The 18828-nt window shown below is 48.0% G+C and overlaps 9 protein-coding genes; 3 read left to right on the plus strand and 6 right to left on the minus strand.

Annotated features, from left to right (window-relative positions):
* Positions 1–193: 193 nt before the first annotated feature.
* GSBLH_T00003233001 (uncharacterized protein) lies at positions 194–1069 on the minus strand (the record flags this gene model as incomplete). The annotated part of the gene is made up of 1 exon (XM_013041937.1): positions 194–1069. One exon carries the CDS (start codon positions 1067–1069, stop codon positions 194–196), a length of 876 nt encoding a protein of 291 aa, XP_012897391.1.
* Positions 1070–1521: 452 nt separating this feature from the next.
* On the minus strand, positions 1522–2318 carry GSBLH_T00007120001 (uncharacterized protein; the record flags this gene model as incomplete). The annotated part of the gene is made up of 4 exons (XM_013041938.1): positions 1522–1780; positions 1813–1894; positions 1929–2171; positions 2207–2318. 4 exons carry the CDS (start codon positions 2316–2318, stop codon positions 1522–1524), a joined length of 696 nt encoding a protein of 231 aa, XP_012897392.1.
* A 796-nt stretch (positions 2319–3114) lies between these two features.
* On the plus strand, positions 3115–4837 carry GSBLH_T00003234001 (uncharacterized protein; the record flags this gene model as incomplete). XM_013041939.1 has 3 exons in its annotated part: positions 3115–3261; positions 3290–3901; positions 3938–4837. The coding sequence occupies 3 exons, from the start codon at positions 3115–3117 to the stop codon at positions 4808–4810; spliced, it is 1632 nt and encodes a 543-aa protein (XP_012897393.1). The 3' UTR covers positions 4811–4837.
* Positions 4838–5539: 702 nt separating this feature from the next.
* On the plus strand, positions 5540–8863 carry GSBLH_T00003235001 (uncharacterized protein; the record flags this gene model as incomplete). Its single annotated transcript, XM_013041940.1, has 8 exons — positions 5540–6132; positions 6170–6585; positions 6624–6754; positions 6793–7101; positions 7132–7499; positions 7664–7778; positions 7809–7950; positions 7980–8863. The coding sequence occupies 8 exons, from the start codon at positions 5540–5542 to the stop codon at positions 8861–8863; spliced, it is 2958 nt and encodes a 985-aa protein (XP_012897394.1).
* An 865-nt stretch (positions 8864–9728) lies between these two features.
* GSBLH_T00006612001 (uncharacterized protein) lies at positions 9729–10972 on the minus strand (the record flags this gene model as incomplete). Its single annotated transcript, XM_013041941.1, has 9 exons — positions 9729–9776; positions 9811–9891; positions 9923–10013; positions 10043–10209; positions 10240–10342; positions 10395–10552; positions 10580–10662; positions 10699–10878; positions 10909–10972. The coding sequence occupies 9 exons, from the start codon at positions 10970–10972 to the stop codon at positions 9729–9731; spliced, it is 975 nt and encodes a 324-aa protein (XP_012897395.1).
* A 1499-nt stretch (positions 10973–12471) lies between these two features.
* Positions 12472–12983, plus strand: GSBLH_T00003236001 (uncharacterized protein; the record flags this gene model as incomplete). XM_013041942.1 has 4 exons in its annotated part: positions 12472–12547; positions 12583–12671; positions 12702–12756; positions 12790–12983. The coding sequence occupies 4 exons, from the start codon at positions 12472–12474 to the stop codon at positions 12864–12866; spliced, it is 297 nt and encodes a 98-aa protein (XP_012897396.1). The 3' UTR covers positions 12867–12983.
* Positions 12984–12994: 11 nt separating this feature from the next.
* On the minus strand, positions 12995–14575 carry GSBLH_T00003237001 (uncharacterized protein; the record flags this gene model as incomplete). Its single annotated transcript, XM_013041943.1, has 3 exons — positions 12995–14284; positions 14316–14417; positions 14456–14575. 3 exons carry the CDS (start codon positions 14573–14575, stop codon positions 12995–12997), a joined length of 1512 nt encoding a protein of 503 aa, XP_012897397.1.
* On the minus strand, positions 14576–15450 carry GSBLH_T00003238001 (uncharacterized protein). XM_013041944.1 has 3 exons: positions 15357–15450; positions 15164–15321; positions 14576–15127 (listed from the first exon to the last, which is right to left on the minus strand). The coding sequence occupies exons 1-3, from the start codon at positions 15426–15428 to the stop codon at positions 14638–14640; spliced, it is 720 nt and encodes a 239-aa protein (XP_012897398.1). The 5' UTR covers positions 15429–15450; the 3' UTR covers positions 14576–14637.
* A 971-nt stretch (positions 15451–16421) lies between these two features.
* On the minus strand, positions 16422–18602 carry GSBLH_T00006613001 (uncharacterized protein; the record flags this gene model as incomplete). Its single annotated transcript, XM_013041945.1, has 7 exons — positions 16422–16933; positions 16966–17481; positions 17512–17695; positions 17725–17943; positions 17984–18274; positions 18303–18342; positions 18391–18602. 7 exons carry the CDS (start codon positions 18600–18602, stop codon positions 16422–16424), a joined length of 1974 nt encoding a protein of 657 aa, XP_012897399.1.
* Between the last annotated feature and the right edge of the window lie 226 nt (positions 18603–18828).

Raw genomic sequence — 18828 nt, forward strand, 5'->3', positions numbered from 1 at the left:
CAAACATGCAGAAAACAGCGTAATGGATAAGAGGAAACGACACTGGAGACCGAACTGATCTATTTGTAATAGAGGGGCAGCAACAAGTACGTTCATAAATATATTGCTCCAAATAAACAAACCGTGGATAAAAATGCACGTGAAGATGCCGCAGCAATTCCAGTTGAACCAGTACCGTGAGTCCTCTCGAGTACTACATAAATACTTCCCCATCGTAAAAAAAGTGACATTGAAAACAAACAGAGCAATAAGCGTTTGTTACCAGAACAGTGTCAGTGCTATCGTACAAGGGCTTTTTGGGGTTATTCCTCATGAAGTACCATTCAAAGGTTAATTCTCGTCCAAGCAACACGGAGTTCGCTAAAGGGATCCACAAAAACACAGGAGAAAACAGGAACGAAATGTTATGAAAATTAATCCAACACAAGTATAACTTGACAAGGAAAAAGACTCCAACAAAGTAAATTACGCACAAAACGTGCGCAAAGAATCGGCTCCACCTTGATGCCGAGGTTGCTTCCGGAAGCGCAGGGTGAGGAATCATGAACACTCCAAAATATACCATGAGAGGAATATAATAACAGAACAGAGTCATGACATGCCACAAATACAAGTCAAGCCATAAGCTATAGTTTCCATTCTCCGTGCCGAAAAGAAACAGAATTCCCCACAAACTTTGGATTCCAAATTCGTTCGGGAATTTTCCGAACGACCAAAACCCGAAAGTCTGCCAGAGCAGCGAAATGGTCAAGAAATATACAACCCATCGATCCGAACAAACCAATAAAAATGCCTTGAAGACTAGAGGCGTGTTTTGGAATGTCTTTCTTCGGAAGAGGTGATGATACACATGGTATCTGCTTTCCGCGGAATCATCCAGTCTGTAAGGAAATATGTGAAGTAGAGTGAGTCTTCCGATGATAAAAAACAAAACAAAGAGAAGGGGTAGTGTATACGCCAGAGTGAACAACACAGGAACCAAGTACGAATTCACTAAAAACCCGCCCACATTTCTTCCAGGACTTGTCGCATCCAGAATGTCCAGCGACGACAGCGACGAATTCTGCATCAAGAACGACGAGAGCGACTCAGGCGTTAGAAAGAAGGGATGCGAATAGTTGGCTGTGTAGAGTCCGTTCGAATAACTCACCGTCAAATAGTGGATGCCTTTGATGTATTTCGCTGGGTTCCATCGAATTCGGAAGAGATGAGGATTCGTTTCGCTCGGTTCTGCGCGCGACGACACGGTTTCGCCGTCGATGGCGCAGACAATACGATCGGCTTGCACGACTCCGTTCCTTCCGATATCATAAACGAAAATGTGGACAAAAGGAGACGTTCGCGCGAATTCCAAACTCTGCGAGTCCGAGAAAAGCTGTGAATTCTATGGATGGGAAAGAGTGTGATGGAATACGGGTGGATTGGTAACGAAAAGAACGGGTTTCACGAGGATATCGTCCAGCGAAATGTCGAGATAGGACGCAAAATCGTGATCGATCACGAACAATCGAAATCTTCCATTCATTCATTCATTAGTTCAACAAACATTCGCTTTCGTTTGAAGTCGCGAACCACGCATTCGATGGTTCGCGGGTTGATCTTCGCCTGCAACTCAGTCCGATCCACCGAGCCAACGTTCGCGCGGTTCCCCAGCGTGGCGTGCACGTGTCCGGAGAGCACGAAGGAGGGCGCGTTGTCGCGGTAAATCGCGTGCAGCGCGGGCGAATTGAGGTACATCGTGGGGTAGTGCGTGAACACGATGGTGTGGTTGCAGGATTGGCTGGAAAGGAGGAAAGAAAGAGAGAGAAAAACGTGTCGGAACGGAGAGAATCGAGGAGCTTCGCGCGGTTTACGGAAGAAACGTAGCCGAAATACGTCATCATCACGCCGGGGGCTTTGAGTGGAATGAAAGAAAAGAGAAGGAGTACAGGGACTCAGCGTTGCGTCGAGACCGATGAAACAGTAGCGGCCGAATGGTCGGGTATAGACCTTGTTGAATACGGGTCCCTCGTGTCCCCAGGTGCTGTAGTTGTAGTAGCTGTGGCGAATGCCGCTTTGCTGGTTCGAATTATCGTGGTTTCCTCGAATATCGAGCCAGAATGAGTTGTTGAAATACCCATGTTCGACAAGGGTAGATTTGTACATTTCCCATTCTTCAACAATATCGCCACCTGAAAAATAAGAATGAGCAAAACAAAAGGTGTACTCTTCAATCCCTCAATCCATCCATCCGTAATATCGCCCGTGTGAATCACGATATCGGGATTGATAGCAGGAACTACGGTGGATGCAAAGATGCGAAAGTTTATATGAGTCATGGATGTTGGAAGATGGGATAAATGTGTGTCCGATATTTGGATAAAGGAAAAGACATCGTCTTCATCTACAATCAATAGAAAAAGCAGGAAGAATACTGGAGACGTGATTGTCTGCAATGGAAAGTGCGAGCAAACAAAGTAGAAAGAATATCCAAGCACTCGAAGCCATCTTTATAGAATAGAGATTCGAATATATCCGGATGGTATACAAACAAATTTCAACAATATCACTAAACGAAAAGAGTTTTTTTTGGCGAAGTGATATGAAAATGGAAATCCCGCGGGAGTGATTGTGAAGAATCTACGGAAACGAAGGTTGTGTTCGGTTAATTGAATCTGGCTATTTTGGGTTTTAGATTGTGTTGTGAGTTGGTACGCAGAAGTTGAGATCAATCCTTTGGAAGTGAGCGACTTTTTAGGAGAACAACGATATTTCTGAATATAGAATGATTGAATTATATGGTGTTTGATAGATTATTGCAAATTGAGAGCAAGTAAAAGAGTAAATATCGAGTATCAGGCAATGATACCAAACCAATGATTGAATGATAAACTATATATATATATATTGGATATACATCTCATTATTTTTCTCTACTCTATATTGTTAAAAACTCGTGTTCCAACTCTCCATGTACCCTATCGTTCTGCGTACATTCCTGGATAACACTATTTAAGCGTGATTATGCTGCATTTTCCTCCCAGGAAAAGAGACTCTGTGAATTTGTCAGAATCACCCACATCGAATCGAATAATTTGGAATGCCATTTTTTGCTTTTTCATGATCCTATTGAAAATGCGCTTTTTATCAATAGCTTTATTACTTTTCTTTGCAGTTGCCATTTGCGAGCAACAGGATATCGAAGTGAATGCTGAACAAAGCACTCTGAATCAGCCTTCACAGGAATCAGTGTTTGATGTACATTTGCAGTGGTACTCTGACGTAGGAACACGCTTATCACTGCGAGAAGGAATATGTCGTTCCGAAGGTCAATTGTAAGCTGGAATTCCTGGAAACCTTCCAGGGTGACAGTGGCCGATGGTTGTACAGCTACCACAACGAGTATGCGACGCAATCCTGGATCTGGGGTTACGGTTTTGTCCGCCCAACTCTGGACTGTGACAAGGCGCTGATCACGGAGAACCCGGCATCTCATTACGGAATTGCAACCCTTTTCGATAAGCCTATTGATGTGACTGAAAAGGATCTGATTGTGCAATACGAAGTGCGATTCCAGCGAGGTCTTGAGTGTGGCGGTGCCTACATCAAGCTTCTGCGGAACGGGGAGATCGCCTCAGCGGAAGACTTGACAAGCAGCACTCCGTACGTGCTAATGTTCGGCCCCGACTTCTGCGGCCCCACAAACCTTGTCCAGGTGATCATTCCGCACTACAACCCCGTCAGCAAAGAGTGGAGCGAGAAGCGTCTTCGCGGCGGTCCGCGCATCGTCCACGACAACCTAACGCACCTCTACACGCTAATCATCCGCCGCGACGACTCCATCGAGATCCTCATCGACCAGATCAACAAGTTCACCGGCGATCTCAAGACCGACTTCGACCCTCCCTTCTCCTCCCCGGCCGTACTACCTTTTTCTCTCTCTCTCTTATTTTTCTAGACCATCCCCGACCCCACCGACTCCAAGCCTGCCGACTGGGTCGAGAACGACCGCATTCTGGACCCCACCGACGTCAAACCCGCCGACTGGGACGAGTCCGAACCGGAGTTCATTCTCGACGAGGCCGCGGTCAAGCCTGCGGACTGGCTGGACGACGAGCCGCTGGAGATCCCGGACCCCGCGGTGAAGGCGCCCGCGGACTGGGACGAGGAGGAATACGGTCCGTTCGAGGCGCCGCTGATCCCGAACCCGCGCTGCGAGGAAGTGAGCGGCTGCGGCGTGTGGGAGAAGCCGATGGTGAAGAACCCGAAGTACAAGGGCGTGTACCAGTACCGAACCATCCCCAATCCCGCGTATCGCGGTCCCTGGATGCCGCGGTTCATTCCGAACCCTGCGTTTTATGAGGAGAAAGCGCCGCACAATCTGCCGGCGATCGGCGGCGTGGCGATCGAAATCTGGACGCTGCAGGAGGGAATCGCGTTCGATAACATCCTGATCACGCACGACGAGGCGTGCGCGGAGGCGTTCTCGGACGCGACGTTCTTGAAGAAGCGGAAGATAGAGCTGAAGGAACATCCGGAAGCCAAGCGGAGAGAAAGCATCCCCATCGCGGAAGGGTCCAAGAAGGCCGAGGAATTGGTGGAGGAGGACGACGAGTTTGACGAGGAATGGGTGGAGAAAACGCGAGCGCGCGTGAGTTTCACGCGGTTTGTGAATGATTTGATCGATGAAGCGATGGGGTGGGAGTTCGATCAGGATCGGTTCGAGAAGGTGGAGAAGGGAATGATTGTTGGTTTGGTGGCGCTTGTTCTTGTGGTCTTGGGGGTATATTACCGGAATCGGGAGTTTATTCGCAAAGCGAAGTTGCTGTAGGGAACGCGAATTTCTGGCTTGGGAATCGATATGTTTGTTGAAATACAGCATTGTTGAAGGAACTACGAAGCTGTTTTGTGTTAAAAGGGCAAAAACGGGAATGCACGATTCTTCGCGGATAACAAAGAATGAATAGGAAGTGTGTTTTATTAAAGAACTTAGCAGAATCCTTTCGTTTCTGCATAGGGGATTGGTAAATAGATCATTTTAGTGTTCTAAATCATGAATAATAGCTTGTCTACGTCCAACGATTTGTTCGATGAAGATAGTGCTGAAGAATCCGTCCAATCGCAATCTGAAGAGGTATCAGAGGATTCTACTCAAAGTAATGAGCCGGCACCCTTCCTAGCTTCGTTTTCTGTGAAATCTCAGAAGTTTCTTGGGGCGCCGAGTGAAAATGGTGAAAGCGGGAACAGTGCTGTGGATCCCGAGAGAGGAGAGCTGGTGAATGAGAATGTACTTCAAGAGGTGTATAACCGAGCGTCTCACAGACGCATGCTGTCAATTACTCCAAATAATTCAAGTTGCTCACAGTCTGCTTCCAGTTTACGAGGAAGAGCGGAATCTGTTACCAGTACGGGTAATGGACCGAAGGGAGAGGCCCTCGAAATTAAATTGCCTGCTGAATCCACAGGCTTGCCTGCGTCTCCCGTCTCTTCTCATAAGATTTCGCCTCCACCCAAGGGAAAAACGCAAAGCGATATCTTTGAGAAGGATAGTGGCATGGAAATGGCGCGTAGTTACATCAACATCCATGAGAGTCGGCGGACTTTCGAGAATCACTTGCATTCCCAACGAAAGAAGCAGCAATCTGATGAAGCTCGATTGCAAGCTTATATGTTACTGAACGTGTTTCTGAACCGAAGAGACCAGAATAAGGACCGTTTCCCTCGCAACGTGTTTATTACTTCAAAATACACTCCGTGGAACTTTCTTTTTATCAACCTTTTTGAGCAGTTCAGCCGCGTTGCCAACTTTGTTTTTCTATTAGTCACGCTCGTTCAGCTAATTCCTGGCGTTAGTCCCTTTAACATCTGGTCCACACTTCTTCCTCTTATCTTCATCCTGCTTGTCACTGCGATCAAGGAGGCCTGGGAAGATTATCTGCGCCACAAAGCGGACAAAATCACCAACAACGTGATGTACAAACGCATTCTCCCGGATGGAAGCATGCAGCAGATTCCTTCTTGTGAAATTGTTCCGGGCGATGTTATTGTTCTGGAGGATCAGGAAGCGATCCCCGCGGATATTTTAGTGTTGGCGTGCAGTGATTCGGACGGAACATGCTATGTGGATACGAGTTCGTTAGATGGCGAGACGAAGTGAGCCTTTTTTTAAATTTACTTGATTTATGCGTAGTTTGAAAGAGAAGCAGGCAGTTTCGCTCACGAAAAAGGTCGATTCGCCCTCTGCGTTGGGTCAAATCAACGGGACTTTGACATGTCAAATCCCTACCAAAGAATTGTCCGTTTTCCAGGGTATTTTCGCAGTGAAGCCAGAGGGTGGCGGAAATGATCTGGAAGAATCGGTAGACTCGAAGAACCTTCTGTTGCGCGGCAGCATTCTCAAGAACAGCAACTGGGTGGCTGGGATGGTGGTGTACACAGGCCGACTCACGAAGCTTTCGTTGAATATGAACATTTCCAAGTTCAAGTTCAGCGGGATCGAGACGAGTCTGAACTCGTTCGTTCCCAAAGTGCTCTTTCTGCAGCTCGCACTGACGCTGGTATGCAGAGCTCGCTCGTTTGGACATAGATTTGCTGCAGCTGCGCGCGGTTCTACGATCGAGCCGTGGTGGAAATGGGACTGAAAGAATCCATTCGGCCGCTCTATGATTGGCTCTTCGACTTCTTCACATTCTTCATTCTCTTCTCCTACTTCGTTCCCATGTCGCTCTACGTCGTCTTCGAATTCTCTCGCACGCTGCAAGCTTTCTTCATGGAAGTTGGCCTCCTCTTTTTCATTTGGAGCATAACATCTAGAATGATCTGGACATGTACGTCGAAAACGAAGGCGGAATGCACGTGAGCACCAGCTCGCTGAACGAGGAGCTCGGCAACGTAGAGTTCATTCTCTCCGACAAAACGGGCACCATGACCAAGAACAACATGCAATGCTTCGGCTTCAGCATGGGCGGCATCGAGTTCATCGACAGCGACTTCCCCACGCCGCTTCCCGAAGGCGTCTCCGTCGAATCGCTGCTGCGAAAGCGGAACCAGGGGAACGAGCTCAGCAATCTGGAGAGGGAATACGTTCTGAACTTCCTCCGCGCGATCTTTCTCTGCAACAGCGTCGGAATCTTCGCGGGGTCCGATGTGTAGATCAAGCCGGTCGAGCAGGACGGTCGCACGGTGCTGCGCGCCGAGTCTGCGGACGAAGAAGCGCTTCTATCGGGCGGAATGAAGCTCGGCTGGGAGTTGCTGCTGCGCACGAAGGACACGGTGATTATCCGGGAAGGGTATCCAAGCTCGCCGGATGAATCGGCGCAGGACGGCGTGCATAAGTTCGAGCTGCTCGAAGAGCTTCCGTTCACGAGCAGTCGACAGCGCATGACGATCTTGGTTCGCGATACGTGGAACAATAAGATCTGTCTGTACAGCAAGGGAGCCGACAGCAAAATGCTTTCGCTGTCGTGCGATGAAGAGGAAATGGTGAAGTACGGAGTTGGAGAGATGGCTGAGTCGCTTTAGTCCTGCTCATACCAGCCCGTTGCGCCGGTCGTCGTTTATGGCGACACCGATCGATGAAGACGAGGACGAAGTGGAGCTGGAACGCCACGGATTGCTTCAGAAGATCGCCAGTTTCAGCCAGGTAGGGAGAGAGGGAGGAGTGAGATGACGGGAAGACGCGAAGCAAGCAGGGATATCGACTGCTGCTCGTGGGAGGGAAGTATGTGCTGGAGTCGGAATTGGAGGAGTGGGAGCACGAGCTGGACAAGGCGAAGAAATCGATGAAGCATCGCGAGGAAGTTGTTTTTGCGCGCGTTTGTTGAGTGTAGAACATCGAGAAGGCGTTCGTGTACATCGAGCGCGATCTGAGCATTCTGGGCGCCACGGCGGTGGAGGACGAGCTGCAGGACTGTATTCGAGAGGACATTCAGCTGCTGCGCGAGGCGGGCATCACTGTGGCGATGGCGACGGGTAGAAGCTGCGAATGCGATGGACTGTAGGCGATAAGAAGGAGACGGCGATGATCATCGCGCGGAATTGCGGACTGCTCACCGACTCCATGCAGCTCTTCGATCTCACGGGGAGCAAGGAGCATGTCGCGCTGCAGCTGGACGCGGCGTTGGAGCATTCGCACTACAAGCAGCATCTTCGGATCCAAGAGTACAACGCCAAGAATCAGAAATGGTCGCAGCGTCTCCTTCAACTCTGCTCAACGCGTCGGTCCAACGCGTCGCCGCGGCTCGATCCCTACGCGCCCTTCGCGCTCATTCTCGACGGCATCTCGGTCGACCAGCTCATCCGATCGCAGCAGGCTCCGTTCATCTATGCGATGCGCAAAGCCACGACGGTGATCTGCTCTCGCATGTCCCCGAAGCAGAAGTCCCGCGTGATTTTGCTGATGAAGAAGGAGGGACTGTGCTGCCTGGCGATCGGCGATGGAGCCAACGACGTGTCGATGATCCGCGAGAGCTCGGTGGGCGTGGGAGTGAAAGGAAAGGAGGGCAACGCGGCAGTGAACAACGCGGACTACATCATTCGGAAGTTCCACCATTTGATCAAGCTGCTGTTCGTTCATGGTCGCAACAATTACCGAGGAAACAGCTACAGCGTGTATCTCGCTTTCTACGAAAACATCACGTTCAATATTCCGCTCGTGGCGTCTGGCTCCGTCTCTCACGCTCTAGTTCTTCATCAGCTGGTTCACGATGTTTTCGGGACAGACGATCTATTCTTCCTTCCAGCTCTCCACGCTCTACTTCTTCACCTGTCCCACGTTCGCCTCCTTCGGATTCTTCTTCCAGGACCTCACCAAGCAAACGCTGCTCTCTCATCCCGAGATCTACGCGCTCAGTGCCCGTATCCACGTTTCCACGTTTCCACATAGGCGATAAAATGTTCTCTGGGCGTCGCATGTGGTCGTATCTTCTTGGCGCCTTCGTCAACGCGGTGGTTTGCTCGTGCATCCCGCTGATAATCTTCTCGGAGACGCAGACGATTCGAGGAGGTAAGGGCGAGCGATGTCTGGGAGATAGGAATACCGTTGGAGCTGTGGAGTCTGGGATTCTGCGTGTGGACCAATGTAATATTTAGTATCATAATCATGTCAGCGAGTGGGAGAGAGCGGAAAGAGGGTTCAATTGTAGTGATGGTCCCGAAGTGGAACGCGAACTTTTTGTTTTTCTTCTTTCTCGCTCTGTTTTTCTTTGTAGGCTGCTTGGAGAGGGCTGGATGATTGTAGTTCGCTGTCATCATGGTCATTCTGTGGATCGTGCAGGACGAACTCTATGACACGCTGCCCATCATTATTCGATCGCCTGTTTTCTATCTCCAAGTGATTCTCACCGATGGAATTATTTACTTGTTCCTTGTTTTGGCGTGGATGGGGTGTGAGGCGTAGCTCGCGAGGATTGCGTTGGCCACGGCGTTCCGACCGGAGTTGTGGAGACCCTATGCAGAGAAAGAGGCGATCGATGCAAAGGCCAAAGTGACGCCGACTGAGCCCATTTCTGTTTCATAGTTGACTTATTTCTAGTCCTTATACTTTTGGTTGTGGTGTTTGTTGAATGAAAATTGAAGGTGAAGGTTTTGTTTGTCTTTTTTCGAAAGGTAGGCATAGGGTATGTAGGATGATTGAGGGTGGTACAATGAAGAGTATGTTTCTATTTGAAAGGATTGCTCACTCATATTATTATTATTATTATTATTATTATTTTCAAATTACCATTTCTCTAACAAACAATCCAAACTAATCATTTATTCCCATAGGTTGCATAAGATACACGTAGAAGCTTTCCAGGCTACAAATTACACACAAATCTCCTTATTTCCTACCATAGCGAACAGACTCGAATTATGAATCACGGCGACTGCATTCGTTGCAGATTCTGTTGAATCCATTTCGATCCAGGCCATCTACATTCAACCCATTGTCAACACAACGAACATTCTTTAAAATACTAATTTTCTCAACAGTGCCGCAGTTGCTAAACAACTGCAGTAAAATATCACGGATATTTGGCTTCGAACTATCGAACCTATCATTAACTCGCCAAGCCTCGCTCACCCAACGACGTGAAGTTTGCGCGAAGGCATATGCCATGGAATTTGGGCATACTCCGAGGAGTTAAATCGATGGACAATCTTTCCATAATAGTCCTCTGTTAAATCGCGAATCGAGGGACAGGTGTACGCATTTACGGGATCCACATACGTCGTTGTTGAAAAACGAACCTATCTCTTATTTCTACACTTGTGTAGTACCTGAATTGTGTGTCCACGGAATACAGTTCCGTTCATCACCAAGGCTTTGGCAGCTTGCGAAGAATCAGGATACAGCACTAACGCTTTGGAATGGTCGTTGCTCCTATCATAACAAAAAAATGCAAAATGAGTTACATTATCTTTACACGTAATACTTCACCGAAACAAGAGAAGATATTGAACAAGTTACTCGGAAAGAGATTTTCGGCGTACCGTTAAGGGAGCAACAAATAGCTTGAACAAGGATATGGGAAGATGAGAAACAAATAAAACAGAGTTTTGCAAAATAAGGTTGGGTTTCGGTGTATTGTAACTAAGGGTCTAAATAAAAGACAAATACCGATTTTACCTCATCAGTGGACATTTTTCTTGTGGGTTCTTCGATTTCTTCTTCATTTGTATTCAGAGATTGTTTGCGACTTTCTATGAAAGGAATAGTCCATTACCAAGAAAGAGTACCATAGTTACTTTTCTTTTGTTGGTTTTCAAATTCCGACTTTATTGAGTATCTTCGGGATGCTGTATTTTGCTTTTCTGCAATTACTTTTTCAGGACAAGTAGGGGCTATCGACTCAGATTCCGTGTCATTTTGTTGCAAATCATCGTCTTGCTGTATGTGGCCCTCGCTAGATGACAACCCTGTAATTCAACGCTCATTCCTTATGCTACCATTATTCTGATGAGCCTCGTTAATATAACAGGTTTTCATATCTTTTGCAATGGAAGAACTCATATTATGTACAAGAAGGATTGACAGATTGAACGAATCTGTCAATCAATTTTTAATTTTGAAGGAGTCAGAATGATCTTCAGCAATCAATTGCTAACCTATCTTTTATGGTACTTGTTAGACTTGAAGAATCACAATTCGGAAAAGGATCTTTTCACCATTTTGTCAAATCACAATCGTAATAACAATAAGAGAAATAGTAATAATAACAACAACAACTTGTCCTAGAATGTTATGTCATAGTGTTATTCGCATTGTGCTTTACAATGTTCTCGTTGTAACAAATAGGGTACAATGCTGTGAATCAATATTAAATATACTAGTAAACAGGAATATAGAGTTTTGAAAAAATAGGACACACTTTAAAACTAGATAACAGCCATTGACATATCTATCAATTTCTGAAAGTGAGTTTATTTTGCTTAATTCTGTCTCTTTGATATTACGAACAAATAGGCTTCCTATTTTCGAACAAACACACACAATACATAAATATATATTATTTTATATTCATATATATAGAAATGCCACAACTGCAATCACTCTAGTTTTTCTGCGTTGATCTACTTTGCGAACACACTCACATCCATACTTGGTTACCTAGACGAATTAGATTTGGAATGTAATCTATCAAGCGATTCAATCCCTCCTTTATCTTTTCAAATAGCGCAGTAATCACACGGTTCAGCGTATTATCAATCTTATTTGCGTTCTTCTGCTAATAATCATCTATAAATCGCAAATACATCGAGAATCGGATTGAGAATCACTGTTGTGATGAAATCAGTTCCCTACGACGTTTCATACTCAACGCAAGACAAACCTGTGAAGATGGCATCCAAATCCAAAGTACCAATAATAGTTTTAACAAGTGATAGAACCAGAAACTGCGTTTAAGGCAATCACTACCAAATACCTGTGTAAAAAATAGTCTAGCACAACAAAGAAACATTCAAAAATGGATAATACCATCCTACAACTAAACAAGGATCCAGGGCATTTACCAATATGCGATCCACCGATTCTTGCTAGCCTCGTCATTTTTTACAATAGCATCATATGAGGAATAGCAGGGAAGCACATAGGCAGACAACGCACTACAAATCACTGCACTCTAACACCTAGACTATGGTATTTTGTACAAGTTGTAAAATTGGAACATTCTCTGTGAACAATCAACAAGTGTGTATTTTGGTAACGTTGGAAAGTGAATAAATCCTTTTCTGTATGTCATTTTCAACTCTCTTCCTTCTCTGAATTCAATCATACATTTTGGATCGCTTTTGAAATAATCAATGGTTCCACTTGAACGTACTGATGATTTTCTCTGTATGACTTTTGCGGACTCGGCGATAGACATTGAGTCTCCCTGCAATCGGCGAGTTCTTCGTAGAGATACATATTTGTCTATTATGCAAATTGATTGGCGCACGATTCGCAAAGTGATGTCATAGTCTTCACCTCGAACGTAATGTATCCGTACTCATTATTCTATTCGCATTATGCCTCTTGTGCAGCAAAACATCTATTGTGAGACCCCTCGTCTGTTTGAAAGAAAACAGTCACAAACATATTATGGTATCTGCCTTCTTACCGTGATAGTTATCATGTAGAATCCAAATACTATGAATTACAAAAGATACTGCGAAGAACACTACGTATTCTGTTGGTAGATGGTCGTTTAATCGAAGGAAGATTGCAGGTAGAGACTCGATTTCTTGATAACCCACAGTGTTTTGACTCGGCACTGAATCTCATCTTTGTGAATGCCTACGAAATCATCTCCGGTACTCCTTTCTATTCTCTTTTCGAATCCGTAGACAGCCATCTCGTCCATCCTATCGGTCGCCTGATCGTTCCGGCCTCGGAGGTGCGCCAATTCCAAGTGAGCAACTGAACGTGGAGTGAAGAGCGTGCAGCACGCACCCAACACCGAACAGCTTTCATTCATCCCCTATACAATCAACTATACTGATAATTCTTCTGTATCATGAGAGTCCTTTAGAGGTTAGAGGCTCTGTTTGTTCAACAAACACTCCACAAATCCTTCACCTTCATCGTCTCCGTGTCGAATCCGGGCATCGGGAACGAGGTGGCGAACTCCGCGACCTCATGCGCCAACACCGGGATGTCCTTGTTGTTGGGCAGCGCGGCCACGAAGTCCTTGAGCATCTTTCCCGAGCTCTTCTGCACGTCCAGGCAGATCTTCACCACGCGGTCCAGGAACTCCGCCACCTTCTCGAAGTCCGCCTCCTTCAGTCCTCGCGTCGTCAGCGCGGGGGTTCCGATGCGCACGCCGCCGGGCGACTGCGCCGAGCGATCTCCGTGCACGGTGTTCTTGTTCAGCGAGATGTTCACCAGGTCGCACACCTTCTCGATCTTCGAGCCCGTCAGGCCCAGCGGACGCACGTCCCACAGCACCAGATGGTTGTCCGTGCCGTCCGTGCACAGCTTGTACCCCTTCGCCATCAGCGCCTGCGCCAGCGCCTTCGCGTTCTTCTTGATCTGCACGCAGTACTCCTTGAACGCCGGCGTGGCCACCTCGCGCAGCTGCGTGGCGATGGCCGCGATCTGGTGGTCGTGCGGACCGCCCTGCAGGCCAGGGAACACCGCGTCGTTGATCTTCTTCTCGAAGTCGCGCTCGTCCTTGCGGAAGAAGATCATACCGGCGCGCGGACCACGCAGCGACTTGTGCGTGGTGGTCGTCACGATGTCGCAGTACTCGAACGGATTCGCCACTTCGCCCGTCGCCACCAGGCCGCTGATGTGCGCCATGTCCATCATCAGGATCGCGCCGCAGCTGTCCGCGATCTTGCGGAAGCGCGCGTAGTCCAGATCGCGCGGGTAGGCAGAGAAACCCGCGATGATCAGCTCGGGCTTGTACACGTTCGCCGATTTCTCCAGCTCGTCGTAATCGATGAGACCAGTCTCGCTATCCACGTGGTAGGGAAGCGTCTCGAAGAAGATCGAGGAGCCAGAAAGGGCCTTGCGCACTCCCGTCTTGGGATTGAAGGTGTAGTAACCGTGCGTCAGATGACCACCCGAAGGAAGATCCAAGCCCATAATTCGGCTGTGGGGCTTCAGCAGACCCGTGTACACAGCCAAGTTCGCGGGAGAACCGGAATAGGGCTGGACATTCACACCCCACTTTTCAGGGTCCAAATGATAAGCGGCCAAGGCACGCTTCTGGCAGAGCTGCTCGATTTCATCGATGAACTCGTTGCCTCCGTAATAACGGTGACCCGGATATCCCTCCGAGTATTTGTTTGTAAGACACGATCCCAAGCACTCCATGACCGCTCTCGAAGTAAAGTTCTACACATCAACCGCCAGCACTCAAAGTCACCTCCGAAGCAATCATTTCCAGCGACTTCCACTGGCGGTTCTTCTCTCTCTCAATCATATCGGCAAGTTCGGGATCCACAACTTCCAAAGGTTCTCTTCCAGGCTACACCATAAGCCCTCGCTGGTTCCTCCTCTCCCTACCTGCATTCTAAAAAAACAATTCGATCTAAAAAAAGATTGGATTTCCGCCCAAACGATCAGCAGCTCTTTTCGAATTCTTCGATTTCTTCGATTTCTCCTTTTCTCCAACAAACAAACCATGATGATTATCGACCTTGAAACCGATCAGGCCTCAGCCCGTCGCTTCTCCCATCGTCGTCCCTTTACAGCTCCTTCGCCTCCTCCGCGGGCGCGGCCTCCTTGGGCTGGTTGGGCTTCCAGGCGGGCAGCGGCTGCTCCTTGGGCTCGTGCACCACGATGATATCGGGCAGAGCCTTCTTCGGGCCCAGACGACCCTCCGGATCCGTCGGCTTCATGATGCGCACCTTCACGCCCAGCATTCCCTGCTTCACCAGCACGTGGCGAGTCGCCTCGTCCACGAACTCCTTGCAGGCGTTACCGGTCTTGATCATGTAGCCCTCCTTGAACTTCATCGCGTTCGCACGCTGCTGGCGCAGCTTTCCCGACACGATGACCTCGCAGCCCTTCGCTCCGGCCTCCAGAGCGCTGCGGATCACAGCGTAAGCGGCACGGCGCACAGGCAGACCGGCGAGCAATCTGTACTTCAGGGCCTCCGCCTGAGTCTGGGCGCACAGGCTGCGCTCAGCCACACGCTCGGCGTACAGAACAACGTTGTTCTCGTTGAAGCCGAATCTAGGGAATTAGCTTGCTTTCTCACAAAACGCAAACCTCTTCTGGACCAGAGCAGTCAGCTCGTTGATGCGGCGAGAGTTCTCACCAATAATCTCCTGAGGTCTGGGAGCACGAATAATGATCTCAGTCTTCATGGTAGACTTGCGGATGCTCACTCCGGAGTAACCAACTTCAGAAAGCTCGCGGTTCAGGAGCTGAAACGTCACTTCCTAGCCAAAACACCTCCTACCTCGTCGAGCTCGGCGTAGAACACTCCATCGGCCACACACTGATGCTTCTTGCTAATTCTTTGAGAGGACATTTCCAAGGACTAATAATCAAAGATTTCTGGTTCAAGTGGAGAGGTGAATTCAAGCGTACAGTCATCTCCCTTTCTCACTATTATCATCAAATACCTGGACAAATGGGAGTTTCATGAGTTGTCAAGAATGCTATTTCGCCATTTCTATTCACTTTCAAAGAGTGTGGAGTGTGGAATAGAGGTGTAAAACAAATAGTGACGGTAATCTACAAATATACAGGAACTAGAGGGAAGAGAGATGTTCTGATTCTTCTTTTAGAATTGATGGCTCCGAACAAGGAACACTGCATGGTTGGCTCGGTTGACTTGGTGGAAGGGGACTGGCACTGCTTTTGACAGAGGGAGTCGATCGCTCACTGTCGTGTAGACCCATCACATTCTAGAAATTATGTGGAAAAACGAGGTTTCGAACCAGATAGTGTAACTGCAACTCGTCACTGTCCCGAGCGATGCTGTTCATCGTTTTTCTCATTCTATGCATTCAATTTGAATCCAATAGCGACTTTTGAGACTTCAACAACTGCTTTTCCTTTAAACTATTGAGCCTTTTAACCATTTCCAGACGGAGATAATAATTAAATAGTGTAGAACTGAAAAGGGTGATGGTTCGGCCAAGGTCGTCTAGAATCCTCATTCTTTCCTTCTTTTTTGTTTACCTTTCTCTGACAACACAACAGGCTGCTTTGGAGCCTTTTTCGACCTGCGCGACATGTTTTATAATGGTTACAAACAAGTGTATAACGTGTGTTAGAGAGGATTCTTGGGAAATAGTGAAATAATTTTGGAATACCCTGTAAGTTCAAGGATGTGTTGCTAGATGTATGAGGTAAATAGGGCTCAGGCTGGTGCTATAGAATCAAGGAATCAGTGTTGTGCCTGTTCGATCTTATCAATGCATACTACGATCTTTTCGTTGCACTCTTCCCAGCTTCCGGATTCAGGTGAACACATATCCAACAAACACCAAGCAAACGCACACCAAATCCCTCCCTCTTATCCAGAACGCCTCAAGATCTGATAATTCACAGACTCGATCACCCATTTCACCAAATCAAGCGCCTTCAAGTATTCGCTCTCCACATTCTCAAAACACTTCTTCAAATCCTCCAGTTTCTCCACTGTAACGGCCTCTCTTCGTGCTCGACTATTGCGAATCTGCTTCAACTCATCCTTCGCAGACACGAACTTCGCTTCCTGTTCTTCCAGCGCTTGCTGGTAAACTCGCAACGCCTCCACCCAGCGCGCATACCATCGACCGTTCTTCCCTTTGCTCGTCTGCAGCCGCTCCCAGTTGATCTTTCGACCGAAGCACGTCGTTTCTCCGATGAGTTCCCTCAGCGTTTTGCCCAAAAGCGGCTTTCCTTGCTCGAACGCCAGACTTCCAGCCGCTTCCTTATCCTCGAATTCGAAGGAAATGCGCGTCAACTCGTTCAGCAGCGAGCCGATCTCGAAGAATATCTTCTCCTTCGCATGAATCGCATCGACCGTCTTCACAAACGCAGCTCCTACACTCTCATCCCCTTCCCTTTCACCCTACGATCTCTCGAATCCATAATAGAAAGATGCGTTTCGACCTCCATCGCGTTTTCTCTCATGCAAATCTCCACATCGCTCTCCTTCGTCGAGAACGATTCCCAATCCACCGAATCCTCGCTGAACACCAGCGTCCCCAGCACCGATTTGTCCAACTTCACGCTCTTCTGCTCCAGCAAATGCGCCAACGTCGCCGCTCCCAGCGCGACCGGCTCGTCCATGTTGAGGGTGTGCATCAAATCCGCCTGGTTCCACCCCAGCGACTGCACCGCGCGTTTCAGTTCCTGCTGGAGACAGCGCGTTCGCATCGCGCCGCCGGAGGGAAGCACCTTCACCAGCGGCGTGGAATCGTGGAAACCGCGGATGGCTTCGCACATTTCTTGGAGGGCGGCGCGGAAACGAGCGACGAGCGGGGCGCAGCGAGAGGAGAAGGCGTCGATCTTGACTTGGAGGAAGCTCATGTCCTGGTCGCCGTCGAATTCGATGTAGTCGGAGAGATCCACGTCGATTTCCCCGATTTCTAGAAGTGATGCGAAGCGGAGAAACCAACCCGAGGCGTTCAGATCGCACTTCTTTTTCTCGCACACGTCCAGAATGTGGAGGTAGTTCTTGCGCTCTTCGCGCTTCAGTCGCTCGATCGTCTCCTTCGACACCAAGCACTCCATCATTTTCTCGGTGAAAAGCCTGCCGCAAACGCCGGGAACATCGCGAGCATACTCAATGCAGATCTTGTTCTGCGGTTCATCCTCCATTCCGACGCTACCTTCGAATAGCACACTACGAATAGAGTCATGTGTGTGGCTCCAGCGTCAACGATGATGTGTCGCGCGGGTTGGAAGGCTGGGTTGTGCGTGCATTCATAGAATCCGTTCTCCAAAGCGATCGCAAGGCAAGACTTGAGATAGAAAAACTGCTTGTAGTTGCTCCAGGAAGTCAGCGTCCGCAGCTTTGCGATCTCGCTTGGACCGAAGGTGTCCGGAACCTTGGGAATTAGAGAAGAAACGAGGGAATACGCTCGCTACCCACACGCCTCCCTCGGTGCTTTGCCGCTTTGGAATCTCCAGACGCTGTGCGTAGAGGTCTGAATCTTTGCGCATGATACAGTAAAGAGCGTATTCAAAGTAGAAATTCGCTAACACTAGAGATGACAGTTTTTGCTCCTTTCCGTTTATCTTCATAGCAAAAGAGATTTCGCCATTCTCATTCACTAGATCGCACGGGTTCCAGTCTTTCACCAGGCGCATATCTTCTTCAGAGAGAGAACGGAAATACTCCAAACAGCCGCAAACAGCAGACTTGGGATCGCTGTAATACTAGGGATCAATTGCACATAAATCGTACCTTCGCGGAGCAATGGCCGCAGATGTTTACTTGGTTCCCACTAAACGAGCAGCGCATACTAGAATAACAATCCTTATATTCTTTCTACACAGAAAACTTCTTTTGATAGTCGTTTAGCACAATCTTGGAAAAACCTTCAGGATTAAGTGTTAGATCTCCCTCAACCCATTCTCCGATATACAGAGTCTGGCCGCCTATATCAATTCCAATGATTCTTGTCATGTACTTGTAATTCTTTTTGATTTTGTCGTTATACTGAGTTAAAATGAATGTTATTTGGTGGATTCTGGCATACACCATCCCGATTGCTGTAGCACAGACTGTAATAGGTGCATCCTCGCAACGAAGTATTTGAAACCAAGTCGATGGAATGTAGTGTTTGTCAAACCGATGGAATTGGTGACGCTTGACTTGTTCATCGATGAGGAATATTTGTTTTCGTATATGGATCCCATAATAACTAGGATTTACTTGGAAGACTTGGAACCAAGTACCAACTACAAAATTGTAATGTCCTATCCGGGAG

Source organism: Blastocystis hominis, assembly GCF_000151665.1.
Source record: "Blastocystis hominis, Singapore isolate B (sub-type 7) whole genome shotgun sequence assembly, scaffold_3".
Lineage (NCBI taxonomy): Eukaryota > Bigyra > Opalinata > Blastocystidae > Blastocystis > Blastocystis hominis.

Excerpts from the sequence above, each read along its gene's own strand:
- GSBLH_T00003238001 (XM_013041944.1), bottom strand. The coding sequence starts at position 15,428 with ATGTCCTCTCAAAGAATTAGCAAGAAGCATCAGTGTGTGGCCGATGGA. Across the intron at positions 15,322-15,356 it reads TCTACGCCGAGCTCGACGAG|CTCCTGAACCGCGAGCTTTC; the intron begins GTAGGAGGTGTT and ends GTGACGTTTCAG. Across the intron at positions 15,128-15,163 it reads ACTGCTCTGGTCCAGAAGAG|ATTCGGCTTCAACGAGAACA; the intron begins GTTTGCGTTTTG and ends CTAATTCCCTAG.